The sequence below is a fragment of the Cavia porcellus genome, unplaced genomic scaffold (genome assembly GCF_034190915.1).
Source record: "Cavia porcellus strain 051 isolate PalLab524CR breed Dunkin Hartley unplaced genomic scaffold, mCavPor4.1 scaffold_31, whole genome shotgun sequence".
Taxonomy (NCBI): Eukaryota; Metazoa; Chordata; class Mammalia; order Rodentia; family Caviidae; genus Cavia; species Cavia porcellus.
In genome coordinates this window covers 577,473-600,028 of record NW_026947514.1, presented here as the reverse complement: position 1 = coordinate 600,028, position 22,556 = coordinate 577,473, and the positions used below count along the sequence as shown (strand labels likewise).

The window sequence follows — 22,556 nt, the reverse complement described above, 5'->3', positions numbered from 1 at the left end:
TCTCCATACAAAGTGACTTTGAGTGGCTTCGTAAAGTTCTGCGCTGGTTTTTGGGAGGTGCGATGCCAGGCACCCAGCCATGTCCACCAGCAAAAGATACCAACACACTGCAGGCTCAGGGCGCTTGCAGGGCCAGCCACTAGGTCAACATCACTCCCACAGCCACCAAGGTCACCTGGTCCCCCCCAGACCAGACCCCCTTCCTGCACCTTCCTGCCTGCACCCTGACTCCAAATAAAAAAGCAACAGCACTCAAAGAACAGGGAGACCAAAACATTTAAGTTATTAAATCAAATATACAGAGTGATTCATTTAATATGTACATATGTACAGAAATGCACTTTCACTAGGGGCAGCCAGGGTTGGCAGGGGCAGAGCCTGGTGCCCACGGCGAATGCTGACAGCTGCAAGGGGTCTGTGTGAAGGCACTTGTCACAAGCTTCGGTTCTGCCACGTCCCAGGGGGGGACGCGTGGTGGGGAAGGGCACTTCTGGAAGCAGAGCTGAGAGGTCTTTGGAGAGGTCTGGGCAGGAGAAGCACGGACGGCAGGCTGGGCTGACACAACCTCAGGCCACACTGACCACGGAGGTCCCACCTCCAGCCACGGGCCCCAGCGACAGCCACAGGCCACTCCGACAGCCACAGGTCCCACAACAGCCGTGGGCCACACTGTCAACTACAGAGGCAGCCACACCATCGGCCACAGGTCCAGACAGCCAAAGTAGGCTGACAATTGCAGGTCCCACTGACAGCCATGGGTCCCACTGACAGACCCAGGCCTCTCTGCTGGCCATGGGTCCCCTGCCAGCCACAGGTCCCACTCAGGGCCCCGGGCCACACCAATAGCCACAGGTCTCATGGGCTCTTTGGCCTGGAGCCACAGAGAAACCAAAGTGAGGAATAAAAAAAGAAGATTCTGTAAACAGTGCACGACCTCTGGAAACAAAGGCCACACAATTTGGTGAGAACACAAAACACTCCGTTCTTGCCCGCCACACAACATGTGTGACACGCAAACTTTACAAAAATAGCAACTATTCCAGAATACGCCGTTGTTCGCTGCCTAACAGTTATTGAATAATTTATACGAGGCTAAAGAAACATAGAAAATAAACATTTGTTTTTTGCTTTTGATTTTTTTTACACAAAATAAAGAAACTATGCACACAGTCTCAGCCCCCCACGGCGTAGCAGGCAGTGTGGTGTGGCGAGGCGGTGGCAGCAGGGCGGCTGTGGCCCTACTCCTTGCCAGCGTAGTGCACGTCCTTGACACTCCTGACTGCACGGTTGTCCACTTTGGGGCCCAAGGCCCAGTGGGCTGGCCTCCCCGGCGAGCAGCTGGGGTCTTTGGTGAATTTGTGTGAGAGGAACTTCTCCGCCTCTGGGGAGTCCTCCTCCGCTCGGCTGGACTCATCCTCCTCGTCCTCTCTGCCATCCCCAGGGCTCGCTGGCCCGGGCAGCACCTCGCCAGCCCTGCGTGGTGGCAGTGTGAAGTTCTTGCACTGGTACAGCACATCCTTGTGGGCCCCGCCACTCGGCCCACTGCTGCCCAGCCGCTCAATGGGGTTGCGGATGGGGTTGAGCGGGGCCCACTGGTTGTTGGTGCTCTCATCTCGTGGCAGGCGGCTCCTCTCCCGCTCTTTCCTGCGCTTCCGGGTCCACCACACACAGATGACCACGCAGGCCAACCACAGCACGCTGAACAGACCACACAGCACTGGCACCAGCAAGCCTGACAGAGGGCAGCATAAGTAGGAGGCCATGCCAGCCTCAGCATCCCACTGGTCCCTGGCTGGAGGGAGGGGGCCCCACTTGTGGAGGGGTGCTGCCTGTCAGGTTCCCAAGGCCTGACACTCTGGGGAGCCCCTGCCATCTCCACTTACCTGTGGAAGAGCTGCCCATGACCACGGTCTCCACCTTGACCTCGGTGATGGCCAGCAGCAGCGAGCTGTTCCCTCGCTGCGTGATGGCAGTCACAATAGCGTGGGCTGCACTCTGGATCAGGCTGCTGTCAGGCAGGTCCCTCGAAGGGCTGAAGGACTGCAACAGAGGACAGGGCTGTGGGACCACCCAAAGGCACCCTTTCCACAACCTGGCCCAGCCCAGCCTGAGGCCACATCCAGCTCCCAGCTGTTTGGATGCAAGGATGAGGCCTACGTGGGGCACAGCATGGGGCTAGCAGAGGCTCTGAGACTCAGCGGGGAGTCTGGCAGCTGGGACACACCCAGTAGGCAGATCTGGGTGAGGTAGCCTGGATGTACCCTTTCCTTTCCCCCAACCCCTGGCCACCAGCCCCTTGCAGTCTACTCCCCAGTTCACCCTCCCCCGCTGGCCCCCAGATCTCTCAGCTGTACACATCAACCCTGCCCATGCTCTCCCCTGCCCATGCCCCATGGGCAGTAAGAGCGGTCATACTGTGTGATTCTGCACCGAGTCTGCCTCTCCCTCCACTACTAAGCACGCTCTATATAAAACCCCCTCCCTGGGGTGCCTCTAACTAGGGTAAGCCCAGCCTGCTGCCAGCTGAGGGCAGTACCTCAAAGCCACCTCCATGGCTGAAGAGAGGGCCTAGCTGGCCTTGCCCACAGCCCTGAAACCCAGCATCCAGCCCAGTACCATCTCTGCAGCCTGGGCCGACCCCGCTAGGACCTTTCTCTCCACACCACACAGCTAAGCCTGCTGTGGGGCTCTGCTCTGGACACGTCCCTGGAGCCATCTCATCACATGCTGACCCTGTAACTGATGACAGCTGGCCGCTCCAGTCTTGGACGCCCTGGCACTCTACCTCCACACCTTGTCCAACTCCTGTCCACCCTGCCTGGATGGCCTCAGCCACCCCTGGCCCTGCTGAGCTTCTCAGGCACTGGGGACGCTGTGTCCAGCTGGCCTCAGTCCCTTTGGCCCTCTGATGGGTCCATCTCAGCTCTCCAGCACACTACAGGCACCAGGCGTCCACACTCACCACAGCCACCTCCACGGTGCTGGCCCCTGAGGGTGCCCGGTCACAGAGCAGCAGCAGCAGATGCTCTCGGGCCACAGCCCTTGTGGCAGGCAGGGAGCGGATCCCAGAGCAGATGGCACCCACAGTGGTACCCTGGGAAGACAGGCAGCACATAAGCACAGGGAGGCAAAGCACCACCCACAGATGCCTGGCAGTCACATCCCACAGCCCCCAGGGAGCAGAGCTAAGAAACGGGGTGATCCCTGTTCCCATCCTGTTCTCAGTGAAGCAGCTCAGAGAAAGGGGAGGAGAGGAGAGGGCCCAGGGAATCTGGGCCTGGGTAACAAGGGCAGGATCTTGGCCATCATTCCAGGGCCTGCCAAGGTCACCCATGTCTAAACCCAGGAACAGCAGTATGGGCACCACACTTGGCCCCCCAACCAGCACCCAGGCTCTGGGCTCTGCTCATCGGGCCCTAGGAGCAGCCAAAGGCCCAGATGCAGGCACCAGGCCCTCACTGCACCTGGGGCACTTGGTCACGGTCAAAGCGCAGAGTAAGGCGTGCACAGTTGTTGTCCAGGTGGCTGGAGTGAGGCTGGCAGGGGGTGCTGGGCATCAGGGGTTCCTCAGCACCACACTCGCCCCAGGCCTCGCAGGGCGGCTGCAAACACTGGCCTGGAGCCTTCTCCTGGCACTGCTGCCCTGGTGGGCACTGGGTGCTGAGGCCGGCAGACTGGCCAGACAGCAGACAGGGCTTCCAGCCACACCACACCTGGGGAGATGTAGCACAGGGCAAGGACATCAAAGGGGACACATGTGGCTGGGTCAGCCACCAAGGCCTGGCCCTTCCCCCATAAGCAGGCTGAGCTACACACGAGAAAGGGCATTCTGTAGAACAGGGAAGCCAATGGGGCCCAACACAAGAGATTGAGCAGCATGACTGTGCCTGAAGCCCCTCCCAGCCCATTCTCTCCCTCCCAAGATGTCCCAGGGGGGACCTCAGGCCCCTGGCTCACTCTACCCAGGCATGGGTCTCCTGACATCTCAGAAGTGTCAGCATTAGTTGAGCAGCCAGATGTGGCTCTCACACAGGTCCTACCTTGCTGCAGTCCCGGTGGCCGTCCAGACAACGGCAGCTGTTGCAGTCCTCTACCCAGGAGCTGCCATGCGGGAATGACATCCCCCGGGACCAGCAGGATCTCCCAAACCAGATCACTGCAGGGGCAAGAGGGCGGGGTTGGAATGGTTCCTGGGCCCCACCTTGCCCAGCGCCATCCCTGCTGCCTACCGTCCTGGCAGCGGGGGCCAGTTCGGCCGGGTGGGCAGCTGCAACGGTAACCATCGATCTCGTCCACACATGTGGCCCCATAGGCGCATGGTGAAGACTGGCACTCATCAATGTCTGTGGAGAGAGCCTATGCTCAGCACCCTGCATGGGCCTGGCCAGGCCAGCTCGGGGAGGGTAGAGCATGCACACCTTGGGCCAGTGGTGGCTGCACCAACTCAGCCACCAGCCTGTAAGCCCTGCGGGACCTGCTCCACATCAGCCTGGGCTGGGCCAGGCACTGCATGTCACTCACCAGCCTAAAGCCTCTCAAATCCCCAGGTCTCACCCTCCCTATCTGCCTCAGTAAAAGGGGTGCATGGAGGCCTATGGAGTCCACTCCTTCCCAGTGTGTCCCAATCCCAGAGCTGCGACCCACAGACCACAACCCTACAGCATGGAAGAGTGACATGGAGCTGTACTTGCTACTGCCGTGCCCTCCTCCTCCTCCTCCTCCTCCCAGGACCTCTGACATGCTCCCTGGGATAGGACCCCACCTTGTTCCTAGGAGCCCTGAAGGACATAGATACGTGGCATAGGCAGGCAGGATACCAGTGTGCTGCCCCAAAGCTAGGGGCTCCAAAGCTAGCCCCAAAGCACCCCCACTGTCCCCATGGCCAGGGCTGCTCACTGATGCGGCAGTCGGGCCCTGCAAAGCCAGGGGCGCATTCGCAGCGGAACCAGTTCACGCCATCCACACAGATGCCACCATTGTAGCTGCAGGAGAGGGTGGAATCAGGGGTCCTGCCACAACATACCCCCCTACCCAACCAGCCTTTCCAGGGTGCCACTCACCAGGGCAGAGGGTTGCAGTCATTTGTGTCTGGATTGGAGGAAAAACAGAAGTGACTGGCATGTCACCTACCTGCACAGCACCCTCAGTGGCAGGCCTGGGTGCCCTGGGCTTGTGAAAGGATGGAGACTGCACTGTCCAGGACAAGGGGACTTCACTGGAAAGGTGGCTGCAACTCAACAGGAGCCCAGGGAAAGGGGGCACCCACATATCTTGGGGTATCAGTTAGCTGGTGGGCCAAAGAGAATGATCCCTGGGGTGGGGCTAGGAACTAGGTGGAGAAGGGCACTTTATCCACAGGGGCCCGCCTTACTGTGCGTGCAGGTGCGGCCCTCCCAGCCATCCCGGCAGATGCAGGAGAAGGAGTCACCACTGCCCACGCAGGTACCACCATTCATGCAGGGGTTGGGCAGGCAGCTGCTGTTCTCAGCTGCAGGAAGGAGAAGTGGCTGGTGGCTCACTTGATCAGCATGGCTCAGGAGCCAGAGTGGGTGGGGCAAGAACGGCACAGGCTGCCTCACCGATGGTGCAGGTGCTACCCTTCCAGCCAGGCAGGCAAGCACATCGGAACGTGTCTCCACTGTCATAGCAGGTCCCTCCGTTACTGCAGGTGTAGGCATCACACTGGAACTCACCTGTAGGCACACAGCACTCAGCAAGAGGCCTGGATCCCTCTGGTCCTGGTGGCAGCTCCACATACAAGGACCCAAGGACTCACGTGAGTGGCAGGTCTTGCCCTTCCAGCCGTCATTGCATGCACAGTAGAAGTCGTTCACCAGGTCATGGCAGTGACCGCGGCTGTGGCAGGGGTCGGGGAGGCAGTCGTTGGAATCTGGGGGCGAGGACGCCGGTCAGCAGGGGTCACCGGCGCTTGGGGAGGGCTTCCCAGAGAGGAGCGCAAGAGCCCAGCCCAGGCACCAAGGACAAAGCCAGGTCCCCACCCTCATAGCGGCTATGTGGTCCAGGCAGGCTCAGCTCAGAGTATGAGGGGTGTGGGGCAGTGGCGCCCACACTCACCAGTGTCGCAGAGCTCACCCTCCCAGCCGCTGGGGCAGAAGCAGCGGAAGGTGCCCACCTCATCAATGCAGGTGCCCCCATTGTGGCAGGGCTGGCCCAGGCAGTCATCAATGTCTGCAAGGGAGACACATGAGCTCACATGAGAGAAGAGTGAGCAATGTCGACCCCACCCCTGGCCTGGCACACAACTCACTCTCATGGCAGTAGGTGCCTGTGAAGCCACTGTCGCAGACACAGGAAAAGTTGCCCCCAGGCTGGCTGACACAGTGCCCGTGGGGGCCGCACACACCGGAGGGCACCATGCCAGGGCCCCTGGGCCCCACCTCAAACCCGCAGCTGTCAATCACTGTGGCAGAGGGACAGAGGGATCAGGCCTATCCCATCGTCCACTCCCACCCTGGCCTGCCCCTGCCCACGGTTCACATCCCACCTCTGCAGGCTCCGCCAGGGCACGGCACTCTGGGCACAGAGCAGTTTTTGCCACTGAAGTCCTCGGGGCAGGCACAGTAGTAGTCACCCTCCAGGTTATAGCAGCTTGCACCATTTAGACAGGGGCTCGGCTCGCAGAAATCCACGGCCACCTGAGGCCAGGGCAGGGCGTGTCCATGAGTGCCCAGCCCCACACTGAGAACAGCAGCCTCTGTCCGTACAAAGGCAGGGTCCGGGGCATCCCTGAGGTTGGACCACCACTCAGCCTAGACTACGGGGCCCTTGACTCTGCACATACAGCCCCCGCCTACCCAAGCCTGTCCAAGCCCCATCGGCTGGGCGGAAGCACCTGTGGCCCTCCCTTGCCGCCACGGAGGCCACTTCCTCTGCCTCCCACATGCGCATCCGGCCTGGGCTCCTCCCACGGGCAGGAAGGCCAGCTCCTGACCCTGCACTGGCAGGCCACTTCAGCACCCAGACAGGGTCCTGACCAGAGCTAGCCATAATCCCAAACCCAAGGCCAGGCCTCTGCTGTGGACCCCAGGAAGCTGGCTGGGCAGGAGCCACCCTCTGCACAAAAGCCAGCCCAGAATCATGGGTGGCTGGGGGCAAGGAAGCAAGTGTGCCACAAGGTACAAGCACAGTCCCAGGGATGGCACTCCTGCCCAAGGCTCCCTGCTGCCTCCTCAGGCCACCCGTCACCCCGCTGCACGGGGCCTGATCTGTCCACCTGAGCCAGGGAGGGTTTCATCACAGTTCTGGTGACCCTGTGGACCCCAGGGACACTTCCCACTGCAGCCCCTCCGGTGTGGTGGCAGCAGCGGGCCTCACCTCGCAGAGTAGCCCCGAAAGGCCCTTGGGGCAGTGGCAGTGGAAGCCATCAGCCAGGTCCTCACAGATGCCACCCCCACGGCAGGGGCTACTGGCACACTCCCCACGTACTAGCTCGCAGTGCCGGCCTCCAAAGCCCCGCGGGCATACACACTGGTACCCGTTGACCAGGTCCTGTGGGGCATAGGGCTGTGAGCCTCCCACCCCATGCTCCTCCAGGGCTCAGGCAGGCAAGTGGCAGTTGGCCTTACCTTGCAGGTGCCACCATGTTGACACTGCCCACGACAGTCATTGACATCTGTGGAGAGGGCACAGGATAGGTCAGGCCAGGGTCCTCCAAGCTATCCCGGCCCCCCGCCTATGCCACCCACCCGTACTGACTGATGTGGCAGTTGGCGCCCTTCCAGCCCGGGAGACAATCACAGTAATAGCCGCCAATCAGGTTTTTGCAAGAAAAAGCATTAAGGCACGGCTTCCCATCACACTCATTGGCGTCTGTGGACAAGACAAGGCAGCCATGGGCTTGGGCCCGCCCCGTGCACCCAGCACCCGCAGCACAGCAGCAGCAGCCACAGCCACATACACAGCCCCCAGCCCATGCACCCACACACTGGAGTCCTTACCCAGCTGACACGTAGCCCCCACCCACTGCTTGGGGCAGATGCACTCAAATCCATCCACCTGGTCCACACAGGTGCCACCCGCTGCACATGGGTTCGAGGCGCACTCATCAATGTCTGCAAGAAGACGACAGAACCCAGGGCATGGCATGTAGTCCCAGGGAAGACTAAGTGCCCTGTGTCCCCAGTCTTCCTGTCACTCAATCCCTGGCCACAATGTCCACGGACACGAGTGGGAGCCACCATTACGCCATAGACTCTGGAGCTCTACCCTCTCCCAGGTCCCTGGGTTGCCAGACTGCACCAGATGCATATGGGCACTCACCAAGTGCACAGGTAGGTCCACTCCAGCCCGACGGACAGTGGCATTCAAAGCCAGACGGCACCTCATGGCAGGAGCCCCCATTGGCACACGGGTTGGAAGCACAGGCATGTTCAGCTATAGATGCATAGAGAGGTGGGGAAGTGGCACAGGCTCCCGTCTGCCACAACAGCTCCTCCCCCCAGCCCTCGTGACCCAGGAGGGCACTCACCCCGCTCACAGTTCTTGCCCGAGTAGCCGTCAGGGCAGGCGCAGCGGTACTGATCAGGCTCAACGTTGATGCACGTGCCCCCATTGACGCAGGGGCGGTGGCTGCCACAGTAATTCAAGTCTGCAGGCGGAGTGGGTTCTCAGGAGGCAGGCCCCCACACCCACCTCCTGTGCTGCAGACCCAGTCCGCCTGGCTGCCCACCCTCTGCCCACCAATCCTTCTACCTTTGTCACACAGCAGGCCACCCCAGTTGGTCTCACAGTCGCAATGCCAGGGCTCCACACAGCTGCCATGCACGCAGCCAGGGTACGGGACACACTCGTCACAGAACCTCCCCTGCCAGCCATAGCTGCACCTGGGGAAGCCACGGGCAAGCTGAGAGCTACTAGGGCCAGGGAAGCAGGCATGGGCCCACAAGCCACTCTGGGGTCAGCAGCCTTGGGCCTTTGAACGTCTGCAGCTTGGGGGCAGGCAGGAGCCATAGCCCGCTGCCAGCCCCACTGTCACAGGCACTCATGGGTGCGGACGCAATGGGTCTGCCCCAGCTGTCCCGTCACTCCTCCCTGAGTTATTCTGGGCCTCACCCCGAGCCAGTTCCCAAGAGCCGGCGCCGGGAAAGGAAGGCCCTGTAGGGTCCAGAGACATGCCAGTGTTGGCCAGCCAGGTGCTGCCAGGCCAGAGCACGGCCCCAGACATCAGGAGAGGATTGCTACCCGCCTGGCCGCCTGACCTTGGGTACCACACGTGACCTAACCACTGTTCCAGGACAACAGCTGCTCTGTTTCCCAGCAGAGCTCTGTGAGGGTTGCATCTCACGGAGGGCCACGAGGGCTACAGGGTGCCCCCCAGCTCCGTGGCAGCTGCTGCCCTACCAGAGGGATCTGGCCATTCTGGAAAACAGCCTAAGACGTGTGGACTTGGAGGCCAGGATCCAAGGCCTGGCTCTGCCCCATGTCCTCTTAGGAAGTCCTCCAAGAAGCAGGTGGGCAGGCAGTGCAGCTTGCGGGCAAGGGTCACCCTGGGCCCAGTAGGCTACCCTCTGGGCCTCTTCCTAGAAGCTCATGTCCTGTGGGATGAGAATGACGCCCAGGCGTGTCACTTCCACAACAGCACCCGCCGCGGGAGTTATTTTTATAGGAGGAAAGACCACAGCCCTTCCTGAGCTGCCTGAGTACAGAGCCCCGAGAGAATCAATCCAGCTCACGATGTTTGGGATGGGGAAACTGAGGCCAGGAGCAGACAGCTGTGGAATCCACCCCCATTTGCAGGGCAGGTGCACAGTAGGCCTCATGTCTTGGCCTCCAGCTGGCTCAAGCAGGCTGTGATGGACCTTGGGTCACCTGCCAGGGAGCATACAGCAGGTGCAGCGCACAGGCCTCTTGGTACTGACAGCACACTCCCACAGAGAAGCCCCCAACAGAAGCCCAGGCCCCCCAGCAGGAAGGGCTGGCCATCTCCATAGCATCTGGTTGTGAGGGGAGGGGCTGAAACCTGAACCAGAGGCACCTGGACCTTGTCCACAAGGCCGGGAGGGCGCTGAGGCTTACTTCCATCCCAAGGCCTGTCCCCATACTGCCGCCCAGCCTGGCCCTCATCTTCCTACTTGAGGGGCTTCTCTTCCACCCCCATCCTGGGTAAGGACACCAGGCAGGCCACCAATCACTCAAGGACACTGCACAGTCAAAGCAGAGTACCACACACGGCGAGGAGGGTACAGTGACTGAAACAGGGCCAAGATGCGCCGTACCCATGAAGCACATCTGTGCAGTCCCATGCCCACCTCTCCCTGCTGTCTCTGTGAGGCTGCCAGTGCATGGCTTCCCCCATGATGGCTGTGGCAGCCGCCTCCCATTCTCTGCGCTTCTCCCCAGGCACCTGATGAGGAGCCCACAGGGGCACCAGCAACTGCTGGCTGAGTGGGAACGCAAGCAGGGGAAGGGCTGGCGAGCACTCACCTGCACTCTCCGGGCACGGCACATCCCCCATGGAGCAAGTTGCAACCTTGTCTGCACACAGCTGTGGAGAGAGAGCAGGAGAGGCACTGCTGTGGTGGCTGCACTGGCCACTGCTACATGGCCCCCACCGCCGCCCCGCCCGCGTGGCCCTCACCATCCTTGCACTCCTTGCCCATCCAACCATCCAGGCAAGCCTTGTTGCCATACTGGTCACAGGTGTAGTGCCCGAAAAAGTCGTCACGGGGCCGGCAGAACTTGTTGCATGTGGCGCTGTAGTAGTTTTCATCGCAGCGCACACGGATCTGCAGTTCCAGGTAGGCCACGTGGCCACTGAAATGCAGGCTCTTCCAGCGATCCTCAGGGTTGATCATGCCCGCGTGTGACACCCGTTCAATCAGCAGGTCCTCTGGGGGCAGAGTTGGACACTCACTTGATGTCCCCAAGGTGGCCCAGGCAACCTACCCAGCCAGGTGGCCTCAGGGATGTGGGGTGGGGTAGGGCAGGCAGCAGAAACACTGGTCAGGTCACCACAGAAGCTCCAGGCCCAGCAGCAACCACCTTACCCTGGCCCAGTTTTGCCTGCAAGTCCCAAGTGCTCCTCGAGCCTCTACTGGCCACACAAGACATGGCTCCAACACCATGGACCCACTGGGCACTGAGTCCACTCCAGCACAGGGGACATCACTGCCCAGACATGCACAGCAGCCATCCCCAGCAGGCCCTCTGGGACCAGGCACACCTGGGCAGTGGGAGCCACAGGATGAGAGCAAGAGTACCGCAGGCCCCTGCTCCCACCGGCCTCCAGCCAAGTCTGGGGCTGGAGATCTCGGGACGACAGGCCCTCAGCTGCCCTTCTCAGCAAGGGCTCAAATCTTTGTCAAGGATCCCTGCGTCTTGTACTGACTTCGATCAATACCCCTGCTGAGCCATGGGCTCACCTGTGGTATCCCCAGCATTGCCACTTGTTGGGCCTGAGGCTTGGTTACACTTGGTGCCTAACTGCCCACATTGTCCCTCCTACCAATGTCTCTCTCATCTATAGTCACTGGACCACACTGGCCCTGACCACATCCCTAAGCCCGCCTCTGCCCTAGCCCCACGGGCTGCTTCCATACCTCAGCTGGGAGACCGAGTCCTCCCAGGACCCACGAGGCTCTGAGATCTGGGCCCAATCTCGTTGAGCACCCCATCCTCCTACCCACAACTCTTCAGACATCAAGCATCATCTTCCTTGGGCCCCTGCCTGACCTTTGGAAGCAGGCCATCAAACCCTCCTTCCAGGACAGACAGGCAGAGGGGAGCCATGCACCAAAGCCACACAAGGGCTCCACGCTGCCAGCATGGTCCAAAGAACACACCCAGCAGGGCTGGCTGCAAGACCACAAACCCAGAAAAGTCTCCTTGCAGACAGGATAAAGAGAAGTGATGTGGCCAGGGATATAGCTCAGCAGCGTAAGTGGCTGCCTAGCAAATGTAAGGTCGTAAGTTTGATTTTTTGTACCATGCCCTCCATCAAAAAGACAGAAGCAATGCATAGCCTCTGAGCAGATGAAGCTTTTGGCCACAGGAGTCTTTGTTTCCTGAAAGGGAAGGACCTGGGACCTGGCCATGTGCATCCTGGTGGCTGGAAAGCCCACTTCCTCCCACCCATGCCAGGCAGGGCTTACTCACCATCCAGGGTGGTCTCATTGTCCCAGTCCCAGGCCTCCACGATGAGGGTGAAGGAACGCTGTGGACACAGTGTAGAGGGGAGTTAGCTCCTGGGACCCTGCTCCAGCTCCTCTGGGCAGACCCCAGGATGGAGGGAGAAACCCCAGGCCTGGGGTCATGTCAACATAGAGGGCAGGCAGCCACATGGGCAGGGCAGCAGGTACCCACTGGAGTGGCACAGAAGGCCAGGACGCCCTCAGCCCTACTGGGGTCTGACACTGCAGGAACACCCATGGCCTCTCCACACCCCCAAAAGAGGCAGCACCACAGCCATCCTGGTAGCCTCCCCTAGGCACACAGTGGCATCTGTTGAGGAGCCCTCCCAGGACAAGGCCATGGGGTCCCCACAACAAGGCACAGCAGCCCAATACCTTCCCCATGGCAGGGCAGGCTAGGCCAGGAGACCTCTGTTACACAGGCAGGAAACTGATGCCTATAAGTCTGCCCAACACAGCTTCAGTCCGTGGTCACCACTGAATCATACTGTTGGGCCTCCTCCTGTCACAAGATGCAGGGATGTGGGAGGGTAAGCTGACTGGCCTACAGCAGTGCCCACTGCCCATCCCTGGGCACATGCAGAGCTACCCAGGATGCTCTGCAGCCCCACACATACCGCTCAGTGCTCTGTATATGGCCTGAGTCTCCCACACAAGAGGACACCATGTGGGAAGTGTCCAGGGCCTGCAGCCCACTGTGCTGGGGAAACTGTGTGTCCCCACTGAGCCCAAAGGTCCTGACCTGTCCATCATGCCTGTGCCTGCCATGCCCTCCCCTCTCTCCCCAACCCAGGATGGATCCTGGCCCTCCCAGCCTGCTGCTTGCCACACCTAACCATACCCAGCCTCTAGACACCCAGCTTGGCCTCAGGGATGGCAACCCAGATGCAACTAAAACACACCACACCCCCTCCTGAGCAGCTCTGATGTGGGGCCTCAAGGGGAGCAAGGCTAGAAGTAACTGACAGGCCCCTTCCCCACAGCTGCCCTCTCCCAGGCTCAGAGGACAGAGTCACGGGAGAGCAAGGGCACGAGACCAGATTCTTGTAAGGCTGGCACCAGATCCAAGCACAGACAGCACTGCTGACACTCAACAAAATGGTGCTACAGTCAGGCCCAAGACCCAAGGGCCGAACAGTCACTTGAGCCACTGGACAGGCCGGGCTGGACAGGATGGGGCAGCATGGCCCAAGACCACAGCTGAAGGTCATGTCAATGGCCATAGGCCTACTGCCTCTTAGTCACCTAAACGGCCACACCTGGCCTTTAGGATGTGCGGGAGCTCCTCTTAGCTCCCAGGAAACCCATGCCAGCCATCCAGGTAGGGTTACCATCACCCCCACTGAGCTGGGCTCTGGTTACCTGCTCCCGTGGGGACATGCGCCTGCCTGCCGCCCAAGAGGGCCCCACCGCCTGCCAGCTGGGCTCCCTACACCTGGACGGCAGGAAGTCATCCAGGGAGAACCTGAGCTGGCAGGTGGGCCAGCACCTGCGGCCCTCACAGTACCCTCCTCCCTAGCCACCCGCCAGTACCAGGGCCGTCCTCTGCAAGTGACACACTGACCCTGTGCTTCCAACCTACTGAGCAATGGCCTGGGACAAGACTTTGTCACCCCAGCTCCACTGGACAAAAGGGACCGTGCTCCCTGGGCAGAAGGAAAAGTGTCCCACTATATTCTAGGAAATGAACTGGGGCCAGCAAAAGCAATGGGGGCTGAGTGGAAGGAGGTCTGGAGGTGGTCAGAAAGGTGGCACTTGCCTAGACTTCCAGCTAGCTGGGGGGAACCAGGGCTGCCTGCCTGCCCAGGCAGCAGACCCATCCAGCAGAGGCTCCATGTCCCATGACCCTGCTACTCCCCAACCTACCTCTACCACACCCCTACTTCTCTGCCTCAAAGCTGAGCCCTGACCCTCCATCTGTCCCCTGAACAAGGTTAACAGGCAGTAGACCAAAGCCATGGGAAAGGATAACATGGACACCTCAGCCCAACACTAGGCCAAAGCCCCAGGCCCAGTGTCTGCCTGTCACAGTCCCTCAGCATCCCGATCTGGTCTTTGATGGAGCCCGAGGCCAGAGGCCAGAGCCCAGTGCCTGGCCCGGGACTTGTGCGGGTGCCAGAAGCCATAAGCACAGATACATTTCCTGAAACATGAGCTCTGGAGAGGCCCAGGGCTCTGCCACCAACCTTACCCCAGGGAAAAGAGAGGGAGTGTCCCAGGCCCCAGGGCCATGCCAGGAGTAGATGGCAGCCCACCAGGCTGAGCCCCACTCACCCGATAGTTCCCCTCCATGAAGGGAAGCAGCAGGCTCCAACCCCTTCCACAGCCCCCTGGGGTCACAAGAGGCCAGGTCCTGGCCTGAAGTCCACACATGGAGACAGGGACCAGCTCAGCATGGGGACGGGGACCAGGTCAGGTCCAGGAGTGGGGCTGGGGAGCTGGTCCTGGAGTCCAAGGAATGGGTGCTCTGACTGGGCTCTGGCCCTTCGAAATCTCTCGTTGGCCCTGACGGTCCCCACTCTGTCCAGACACCAGGATGCAACCCAAGTGATCATAGAATCTATGATTCCTTCCCAACCAACCCTGCTGCACACCCTTCATGCACGCCTTTCCATGCCATCCCCAACCGAGAGCCCAGGATCATGCCCTCAGCAACTTCCAAACCTTTCCCTGCGGGGGCAGCCCTCCCTGCTGCACGTGGCCTTTGCCATGCCACAGCTCTTGACAAGACTACCAACCTCTACGGCAAGCAGCCAGGCACAGGGCAGACCCCATCTCTCTAAAGGTCCCAGATGAGGTGTGGGCAGGACAGATGCAGTGGCCCTCCATGCAGAAGGGCCCTGGAAGATGGACAAGGGACTAGATTTGGGGGGGTTTAAGTACCAGTCCCCGCCCCAGGCAGGACACAGAGCCAGGACAGGGTCTCATGAGGCCAGAAACCTCATGGCAGATGGGTACAAAGGGGCCAGGCCCTGCATCCATAGCCCCACCTTCCCTAAGCACTCAAAAGCCCTGAGCAGCCAGGGGAACCACCACCTGCACTCCCCTAAACACTGCATGGACCTTGGGTTGAGCCCAGCTGGACAGCCCTGTGGCTCCACCTGGCTTCACAAGGTCCCTGGGAAAAGCCCCGCCCCACCCAGCTCAGGCAACGAAAGCAGACCCTGCTGGCTGCAGATAGAGCCAGCAGAGAGTGTCAACCTGGCCCGCCTGGCCATCCATAGGGCCTTGCCCACCTCTGTTCTTCCTGCACCTTCCGTTTCCCACCACCCAGTACAACTGCCCCTCTCTTTGGCACCAGCACAGCATACTCCAAGACGGGTTTGCCACTAAGAGCTTCATCCCAGGTGGACTCCAGGCCCAACAAGCAGGCTGTAAGGATGGCCTTAGTAGGGCCACGGTAGCTATTCTCCATTGCAGTCCACTGGAGGGCAAAGTCTTGGGCTGCTAAGACACCTCAACTGCAACCACCCTGCTCCCCATTTAGCCAGCAGTGCTTCGAACCGAGGAAAAGACTCACTCCTCTCTAAGTGGTCCATCAGCTACTGGCTATACACAGAGTGCTGGCACATATGAACATGGCCTCCAGCCTGCCAGCCATAGGTCACACATCAGTGACAACACTCAAGGCCACAGAGACCTCCCAGGAGACAGGTGGGCCAGGGCCAGAAAAGAAGGGCAGCCCCCACTGGTGGGTGGCATGCTAGGTACTGAAGCACTCCAATCCAAGACCTGGGACCACCCACTCAAGGAGGCTGAGCCCAAGGTCATTGTAAAGGTGCCCATGGTCCACACAAGGCATGTGCAGAGCCCAGTCAATTCTTAGTCTACATCCACATCTGCACTTCTGCCTTTCACAACCCACCCCACCCCACCCCCGCCCCCATCCCTCCAGAGCCTGAGTCTTGGCTGGTCTTAGAGGATTCCACCCTGCCTGTTAAAGTCCCTGCCTCCATGTCCATTCTTGCTTTGCCCAGGAGGAGCCACTGCCCCAGTGGGCACCTGGATTCCAAACACACCCCAGCTCATGGGACAGAAACAGATTTGTGGCAAGCTGGAGCAGGATGGCCCGGGGCTGCCATCGACTGAGCGGAAATACCAGGGTGCTGCCATCACAGCACCAGCTCCAGGCTGGCATCAGGGCCACACAGCAGGAGACAAGAGTAGAGATGGGAGCTGCCCAGCACTGCTGCCCTGCAGCCCCAGTCCTTGGCTGGGGAGACGTTTGCCCCTACTGGGGTTCCTGAAGGAACCACCACAAACACAAGGAAGAGAGGCAAGCTGGCCACAGTGCAGGGCCTAGACTCCAGGGGAGACCAGAGCCTGCCTCGTCCTACCCGACAGCGGCCGGCTGGCCAGCGGGGCAGAGAGCCACAGGGACACGCGTTGGCCCGCCACATTCCTCCAGGGCCTCCCTACCCCCACACCCATGACTGCCAACTCGAGCAGAAAACACATCCTCAGGTAGCGATTTGGAGCCGCACTGGCTGGGGCCCAAGTGCAGATGACAGGCTGCGGGCCCTGCTCAGACCTGCCTGCTGCGCACTGTGGGGGCGAGGGGCTGGGCTTATCTTAACTGCCCGAGCCCCTCCCGAGCCTGCCCCTGCCTTCTCTACCTCAGGGCATGTTTCCCACCCTACAGCCCATCCATCAGTAGCAGTATGGGGCAGCCAGAGGACTGGGCCCACCTCCTAGGCTGGAGAGCCAGGAGGGGTCAAGGCAGCATCACAAGTCAGCATCTGGAAGGACTCAGAGGGTACAGCTTCCAGCCAGGTGCCAAGGGTGATCAAAGCCCTGCTATTCCAACTTGGCCAGGCCCAGCCCTGATGCAGAACCCAGGTACTAAGTGGACTCACTTCTGTGTCTTGGGTCACTGGTACTCTGTGCCATTCACTTCCAAATCACAAGCCACCCTTTGGGTCACCCTGACCTGCACCTCCACACTGAGGATCTCCACAAAGGTCCCTCTCATTCCTGTCCCACCCAGGCCAAGGCCCACAGACGATGATCTTGCACGTAAAGACCTTCCAGTGCCACGACCAGAAAGCAGACAAAGTCAAGTATCAGAAGGCTCCCTGTCCAGGCACCGGGCAGCTGCAGGCATGAGGCCTGCGGGCCCCACTGCTGGACACAGACACACACACAAACTCAACCAAGCAGGCCCAAATTTGCAACTCCTGCCTGACTAGCCTTTCCCAAGAGACAGATGCCAGGTAATTCAGCTTCCCACCCTCCAAAATATAATCAAACCAACACAGTGGTGCCCCGTGGGCTACTAGCTATTCCTCTGCGGGGCAGAAGCTTCCGCCAACACGCGACATGGCCGGGTCCTACGAGTCCTGTGAATCTGCCCGTGCCCCAGGGCATCCCGGAAACTGCGCGGCGGGTGAGGCTGGCCGCCGGCCCGGGGCTGCTCCGCCGGGGCCTGCCCCGAACCAGCCCCAGCACGCGCGGCGCACATGCCTCCGCGGCCCGCTGGCCCCGGGCGCCTCGCGCCTCCCCGCCCAGACAGACACGCGCAGAGCGACGCGGGCACACGCCGAGACCCCGCGTCCACGACTGCCGCCTCACGCGCCCACGTGGCCCGGCGCGGACTAGCCCGCAAAACACGCACCGCAACTGGTGCGGCGCCCCCTGTCGGCCCCGCCCCGTCGGGCGCTCGAGGCCTGCAGCCGACCCGCGCAGGTGTTGGAGGGGCCACGGGGACCCCAGTGGGATTGGGGGACACGTACCGGCCAGGCAAACTGGAAGGGAATGACGACGAGGCCTGGGTCGTGGTCAGCGCGGGCCCGCGCCCGTGCGCGCGCTCGGTCCCCCGCAGCGCCCGCCGGCGGCAGGTAGAAGGAGTTGCCGCCCAGCACCGGCGTGGTGCCGTGGCCGTAGCTGCAGGGCCCCGTGGGCGTCACCTTGGCCTGGTATTCCTTGAGGCACACGCGCACATACGTGTCGCACTCGTCGCGGCCGCAGCCCCCCGCGCGCGCAGTCCGGCCGTCTCCGTCACAGCAGGCGCCGCTCAGCAGCTCCCCGTTCGCGTTCCGCAGCGCGCTCAGACGCAGCTCGAAATAGCCCATGGGCCGCGCCGCCTAAAAATAAGGCACGGAAGAGCCGAGGGAGGCGCGGGCCGGGGTCGAGTAGCCCCGCCGGTCCGGCTCCCCTCGCCCGAGGGCCCGAGCCGCAGAGTGTCGGGGACGGCCGGTGCGCCCCGTCCGCGCCACCTCCCCGCCCCACCCCCCCGCGCCGTGCCGCGGACGCGCCCTGCTCACCTGCACACACAGCGCCAGCAACAGCAGCAGCCGCCGGGGCAGGCGACCCCGGCCCCGCGCCCGCATCGCCGCCGCGACCCCGCCCGCGGCCCGCCGCCGCCCCCCGCGCCCGCTGCGGCGCCGCGCCGGCCTCCAGCGCCCGCGTCCGCCCGCCCTCCGAGCCCGGCGGCGGCGGCACAGGCGGCGGGCGGGGTCGCGCGTGGCGCCGGGAGCGTGGGCTGCGGCGGGCGGCGTGCGAGGGCGGCGGCTCGGGCTCGCGGCGGCCGGCTCCCGCGCCGGCCCGGCTCCCACCCGGCTCCTACCCGCGGTGGCGGCGGCGGCGGGTCCTGGCCTCGGCTCTGCGCGCCCGCGCTCCCGCACCGCAGCCAACAAGTTCGGGACGAGACTGACAGCTCGCTCGCCCATTCGTCACCCGCGCACCTGCATATGCATGAGGGGGCGGGGCCGCACGCGGGATGGGGCGGGGGGGGGCCTGGGGGAGCCCGGGCTTTAAAGGCGGCAAGGGTGCGGCCTGGGCGCGGGGCGGCTGGGCACGGGGCTGCTCCTTCGCTCCCCCTCCTTCTCTGAGCCAGGCAGCTACTCCGCTGCCGAGTCACTGCTGAGGTCGGGAAGGGCGGGCGCCCCCTGAGGTCGCCTCTGCCCTTACCTCCCATCCGTACGCCAACACCACCGCCACCGCCGCGCCTCTCCTGGTCCCAGCGGAGATGCCGCCTGCAGAGCAAGCCAGGGATCCGCCTCTGCTGCGCGCCCCTTCCCCCGGGACCCTTCGGCTCCACGGTCTCCTGCAGCTTCACGCTCGCTGAAGGGGGCGCTGCTGCCTTCGACGTGGGCCCTCCCTTCAGAGATGTGAAGAGCAGCCGGTCCACACATACTTCTGGGTTGGACTGTTTGCCAGGCCATGCCCTCGAGGAACGCCCGGGCCAGACACCACGATCAAGACATAGGAAATACAGAGGAAGGCCAGATGTGCGCATCTAGCGGTTTGCCCCAAGAGGATCCTCAGGCTGCCCAGTCCCACTCAGCTACTATGTCCTTGCCATCTCCCTGGTGACCTTGCTGCTCCTTGACAGGGTCAACACCAAGGGCTGCTTTCTCTAGCCTGCTGACCTGCACTGGGCAGGGCCTCATCCAGGGCCAGCACTGCCTTGGGGGGGTCAGAAGTCCTCCTACTGGCTGAGGCACCCCTTCCTAGTAGATGAGCTCCCCATCTGCCCCACCCTGCACTCAGTGTACACAGTACAGTCAGAATCAGAATCTTGAACCTGTCTGGCTCCCTGCATTGGCCACTGAGACCCTGAGAACGCCCTGCACACATACCCTGCTGGCAGGACCAGGCTTTGGGGCACAGGAAGCCCTGAAGGGGTGGGCCAGATTCCCTGAGACCCAAACTGCTGGCTCTGCCCTAAATTCCCACTAGCTGAATTTCCTGGGTGGGCTGAGGGGTGTCTCACACAGAGACCGCCTACCCCCATAACTGTGCAGTTCACAACTCCTATGCGTCATAAAATGGGGGCTCCCTAGGAACAAAGCCCCTCCACACTCTGGCCTGAAGATGGAGGATCTCAAGGAGAGAGAGGCCCTGGGTGATCCTGCCAGGCACTCAACTCAGCAGTGAACAAAACGGGTACTGCCCCGAAAGCCTTTTTGTCCAGGGCAGATGGGAACTTAGCAATACAGACCAGAAGCCTTAAGGCAGAGGCAGGCAAGCAAAACAGACAGTAGGAGTCTGATGGGCCCCCAAGGGTGGCCAAGGTGAGGAGTTAGAACAGCATGTGCCAAGGCCCTGGGGTGAAGGAAGCCTGGGGTGAAGGGCAGTGGAGAGAGGCCTGGTGTGCAGCGCTGAGGAGGGGGATATCAGTGTGTAGGTGACAGAGTTCAGGCAGCTCCTAGCCCTCCTGTGCCTACCCCCAGATTCCTACTGCTGGTGAGCTCACGCAGATGGCTCCTGCTTGGAGCCATCACCACACACAAATACGCAACCCTCTGTGAAGAATGCTTCTCCTATCTCACACACAAGCTGGCCAGCAGTACACTGACCCCTCCCAACTCCCTCCCAACCCTCTGGGAATGAAACCTGGTCCTTGTGCCCAAAACAGCATAAGGGGTCAATTCCCATTCTGCGAAGGGTGCCACCTGCCCCTTTAGTACCCTGCCCCAGGCCTCCTGGGAGGCACAGCCTAAATCAGATCTGTCCAGGGGCAACTCCAAGGCCTGGAAGGTGGCCAACCTACTCACGGGGAAGAGCCAGGTATCAGATGGGACCCTTCCCTTCTGTAGGTCTCTCTGGTGTCCTCAGGCCAGGGACCATGTGACCTGCAGGGCTTTCCAGGACAGCAGTGGGCACCACAAGCTCCACAGCTCCGTGTTTCGCCTTGCTAGGGTCAGGGTGTAGGGCTACCCAGCCCCCTTCCTTGCTGGGCTGGGATGAATGCCTGTTCTACAAAGTCCTCACCTTTACGCTGAAGCCCCCTGGGCATAGAACCCCTCAGACTCCTAGCTCTGCCATTGTCTGATGGGGGTCCTTGTGCTGTGAGTGAGCTCAGCTTGCATAGCATGACAGGCAGAGGGGGGCCTGACCCAGGGCTGCAGACTTGCAGGCCCCTCCTATGGACCAGGCTGGGGAAAAGACAGCTAGGATTGAGTCAAAGCTAGCTGGGTTCAGAAGTGAACTGTGCTTCCGCTGGTGTCCTGCAGTGCTAAATATAGCAGCCAGGGAGGGGAGTTTCCGGTTACAGCCCCCCTAAGCCGGGAAATTGATGCCAACTCCATTAGCCCTTGCCATGGTGCCTGCTGACCGCCCATCAGGCTGCAGAGCCTGCAGGGGCTGGACTGCACGAAACCCAGGTCCCCTATCTTTGCCTCTGCTCACCCACCACCCAAAGCCTCCACCCATGCCCACCTGTGCTCCTCCACAGCAGCTCGAAGCACCTGCAGGTCCCCCAGAATGCTATGGAGACCCCCAGATGGATACTGGGCAGGCTTCCATTGGAAGAAGACAGGCTAAGTGGCTCATGTCCTCGGAGTCTGTCCTGCTGAGGCTGCTCCAGGCAGGTTAGGGCTAGGGTTAGGGTTAGGGTTAGGGTTAGGGTTAGGGTTAGGGTTAGGGTTAAGGTTAGGTTTAGGGCCTGAATACCACAAGACCACTACCCACAGCCATATCCCTGCCTAGCCTAAATCCCACAAGGCCCTACTTTGGTCACAGCCAGCATCTGCACATAGGTGGTGCTGCCCAAGGGGGTCCCTGCCTGAGCCAGACAACCCAGGGCCTAGTAGCATTGTTCCCAGTATTCCTGGGCTGCTGCCCAGGCCAGCAATTGACAGAGCCAGGTACTTTCATATGCTGACACACAGAGCACCTGCGAGAGCGCGGTCACCCCGTCTGTCCACCATGGGGCCTGTAGAGCTTCAGAGCAGGGAGTCCTAATGCAGCAAGCTACTGGTCCCCTGGCTCTGTCCTCCAGACTCAGGCTGCCCTTCCTAGGCTCCCAGAATTGCCCAGGGAGCTGACCAGGGCTGAGGCACTGGGCAAGGACCAGCCAGATAGGTAGCCACACTCATAAAGGTTCAGCCTTGACCCTTTGGAAGCTACAAACCTAGCCCCTGACATATTTTCTAGCAGGGTCCTTAGAGCAGAAGATGGATCTACACTCCTGTCCCATAAGCCAGACTCACACAGCTGGCCAGGAGGTGACTGCTGTCCTGCATCCCAGGCACTTTGGGCACCAACACTCAAAGCCAGCAGGGCACTGAGGGCCACAGACATCATGGTCCTGGTCCCACTGAGAAGGGGCCTACGGACACTGCTCATGCCCCAAGATCCAGTGAGCTCCACTCATAGGCCCTGGCCCAAGGGGTACACAGGAGTGGTTCAAGCCCAGCAGTAGGTAGGCAGAAATGCTCACCTGGCCAGGAGCAGGAAGTATGCGCTGTGCAGATCCGGGCTGGCTCCACTCCACACTGGTGGCCATGGCTCACCCTGGACACACTGCCCAGGGGGCCAGGCCCTGGGGCTGCACACTCCCTTTCCCTCCCCTAGCAGCCCCTCCTGTGGCCTCAGGCCAGCATGTCCCCAGCCCCAGTCAGCATCCACTGTTCCTCTGCAGGCCTGCCACAGGGCAGCAAGGGACCCTCACCAATAGTCAGC

The 22,556-nt window shown here is 61.4% G+C and overlaps 1 protein-coding gene across 5 annotated transcripts; it reads right to left on the bottom strand.

Moving 5' to 3' along the window:
- Positions 1 to 258: 258 nt before the first annotated feature.
- Positions 259 to 22,425, bottom strand: Jag2 (jagged canonical Notch ligand 2). Of its 5 annotated transcripts, none has more exons than XM_063241244.1 (26): positions 19,059 to 22,425; positions 17,882 to 18,232; positions 12,115 to 12,172; positions 10,598 to 10,849; positions 10,444 to 10,504; positions 8,713 to 8,843; positions 8,489 to 8,608; positions 8,281 to 8,394; positions 7,959 to 8,072; positions 7,717 to 7,830; positions 7,587 to 7,633; positions 7,336 to 7,509; positions 6,506 to 6,656; positions 6,269 to 6,421; positions 6,076 to 6,189; positions 5,777 to 5,890; positions 5,580 to 5,693; positions 5,372 to 5,488; positions 5,061 to 5,088; positions 4,897 to 4,982; positions 4,230 to 4,343; positions 4,041 to 4,156; positions 3,465 to 3,713; positions 2,963 to 3,094; positions 1,884 to 2,040; positions 259 to 1,732 (listed from the first exon to the last, which is right to left on the bottom strand). In XM_063241244.1, exons 2-26 carry the CDS (start codon positions 18,218 to 18,220, stop codon positions 1,239 to 1,241), a joined length of 3,663 nt encoding a protein of 1,220 aa, XP_063097314.1. In that variant the 5' UTR covers positions 18,221 to 18,232; positions 19,059 to 22,425; the 3' UTR covers positions 259 to 1,238. The 5 variants fall into 5 exon arrangements, with proteins under 5 accessions (XP_063097314.1, XP_063097311.1, XP_063097313.1 ...); XM_063241241.1 differs by lacking the exon at positions 19,059 to 22,425 and adding an exon at positions 18,413 to 18,566; XM_063241243.1 differs by lacking the exons at positions 6,269 to 6,421; positions 19,059 to 22,425 and adding an exon at positions 18,413 to 18,566.
- Positions 22,426 to 22,556: the final 131 nt, after the last annotated feature.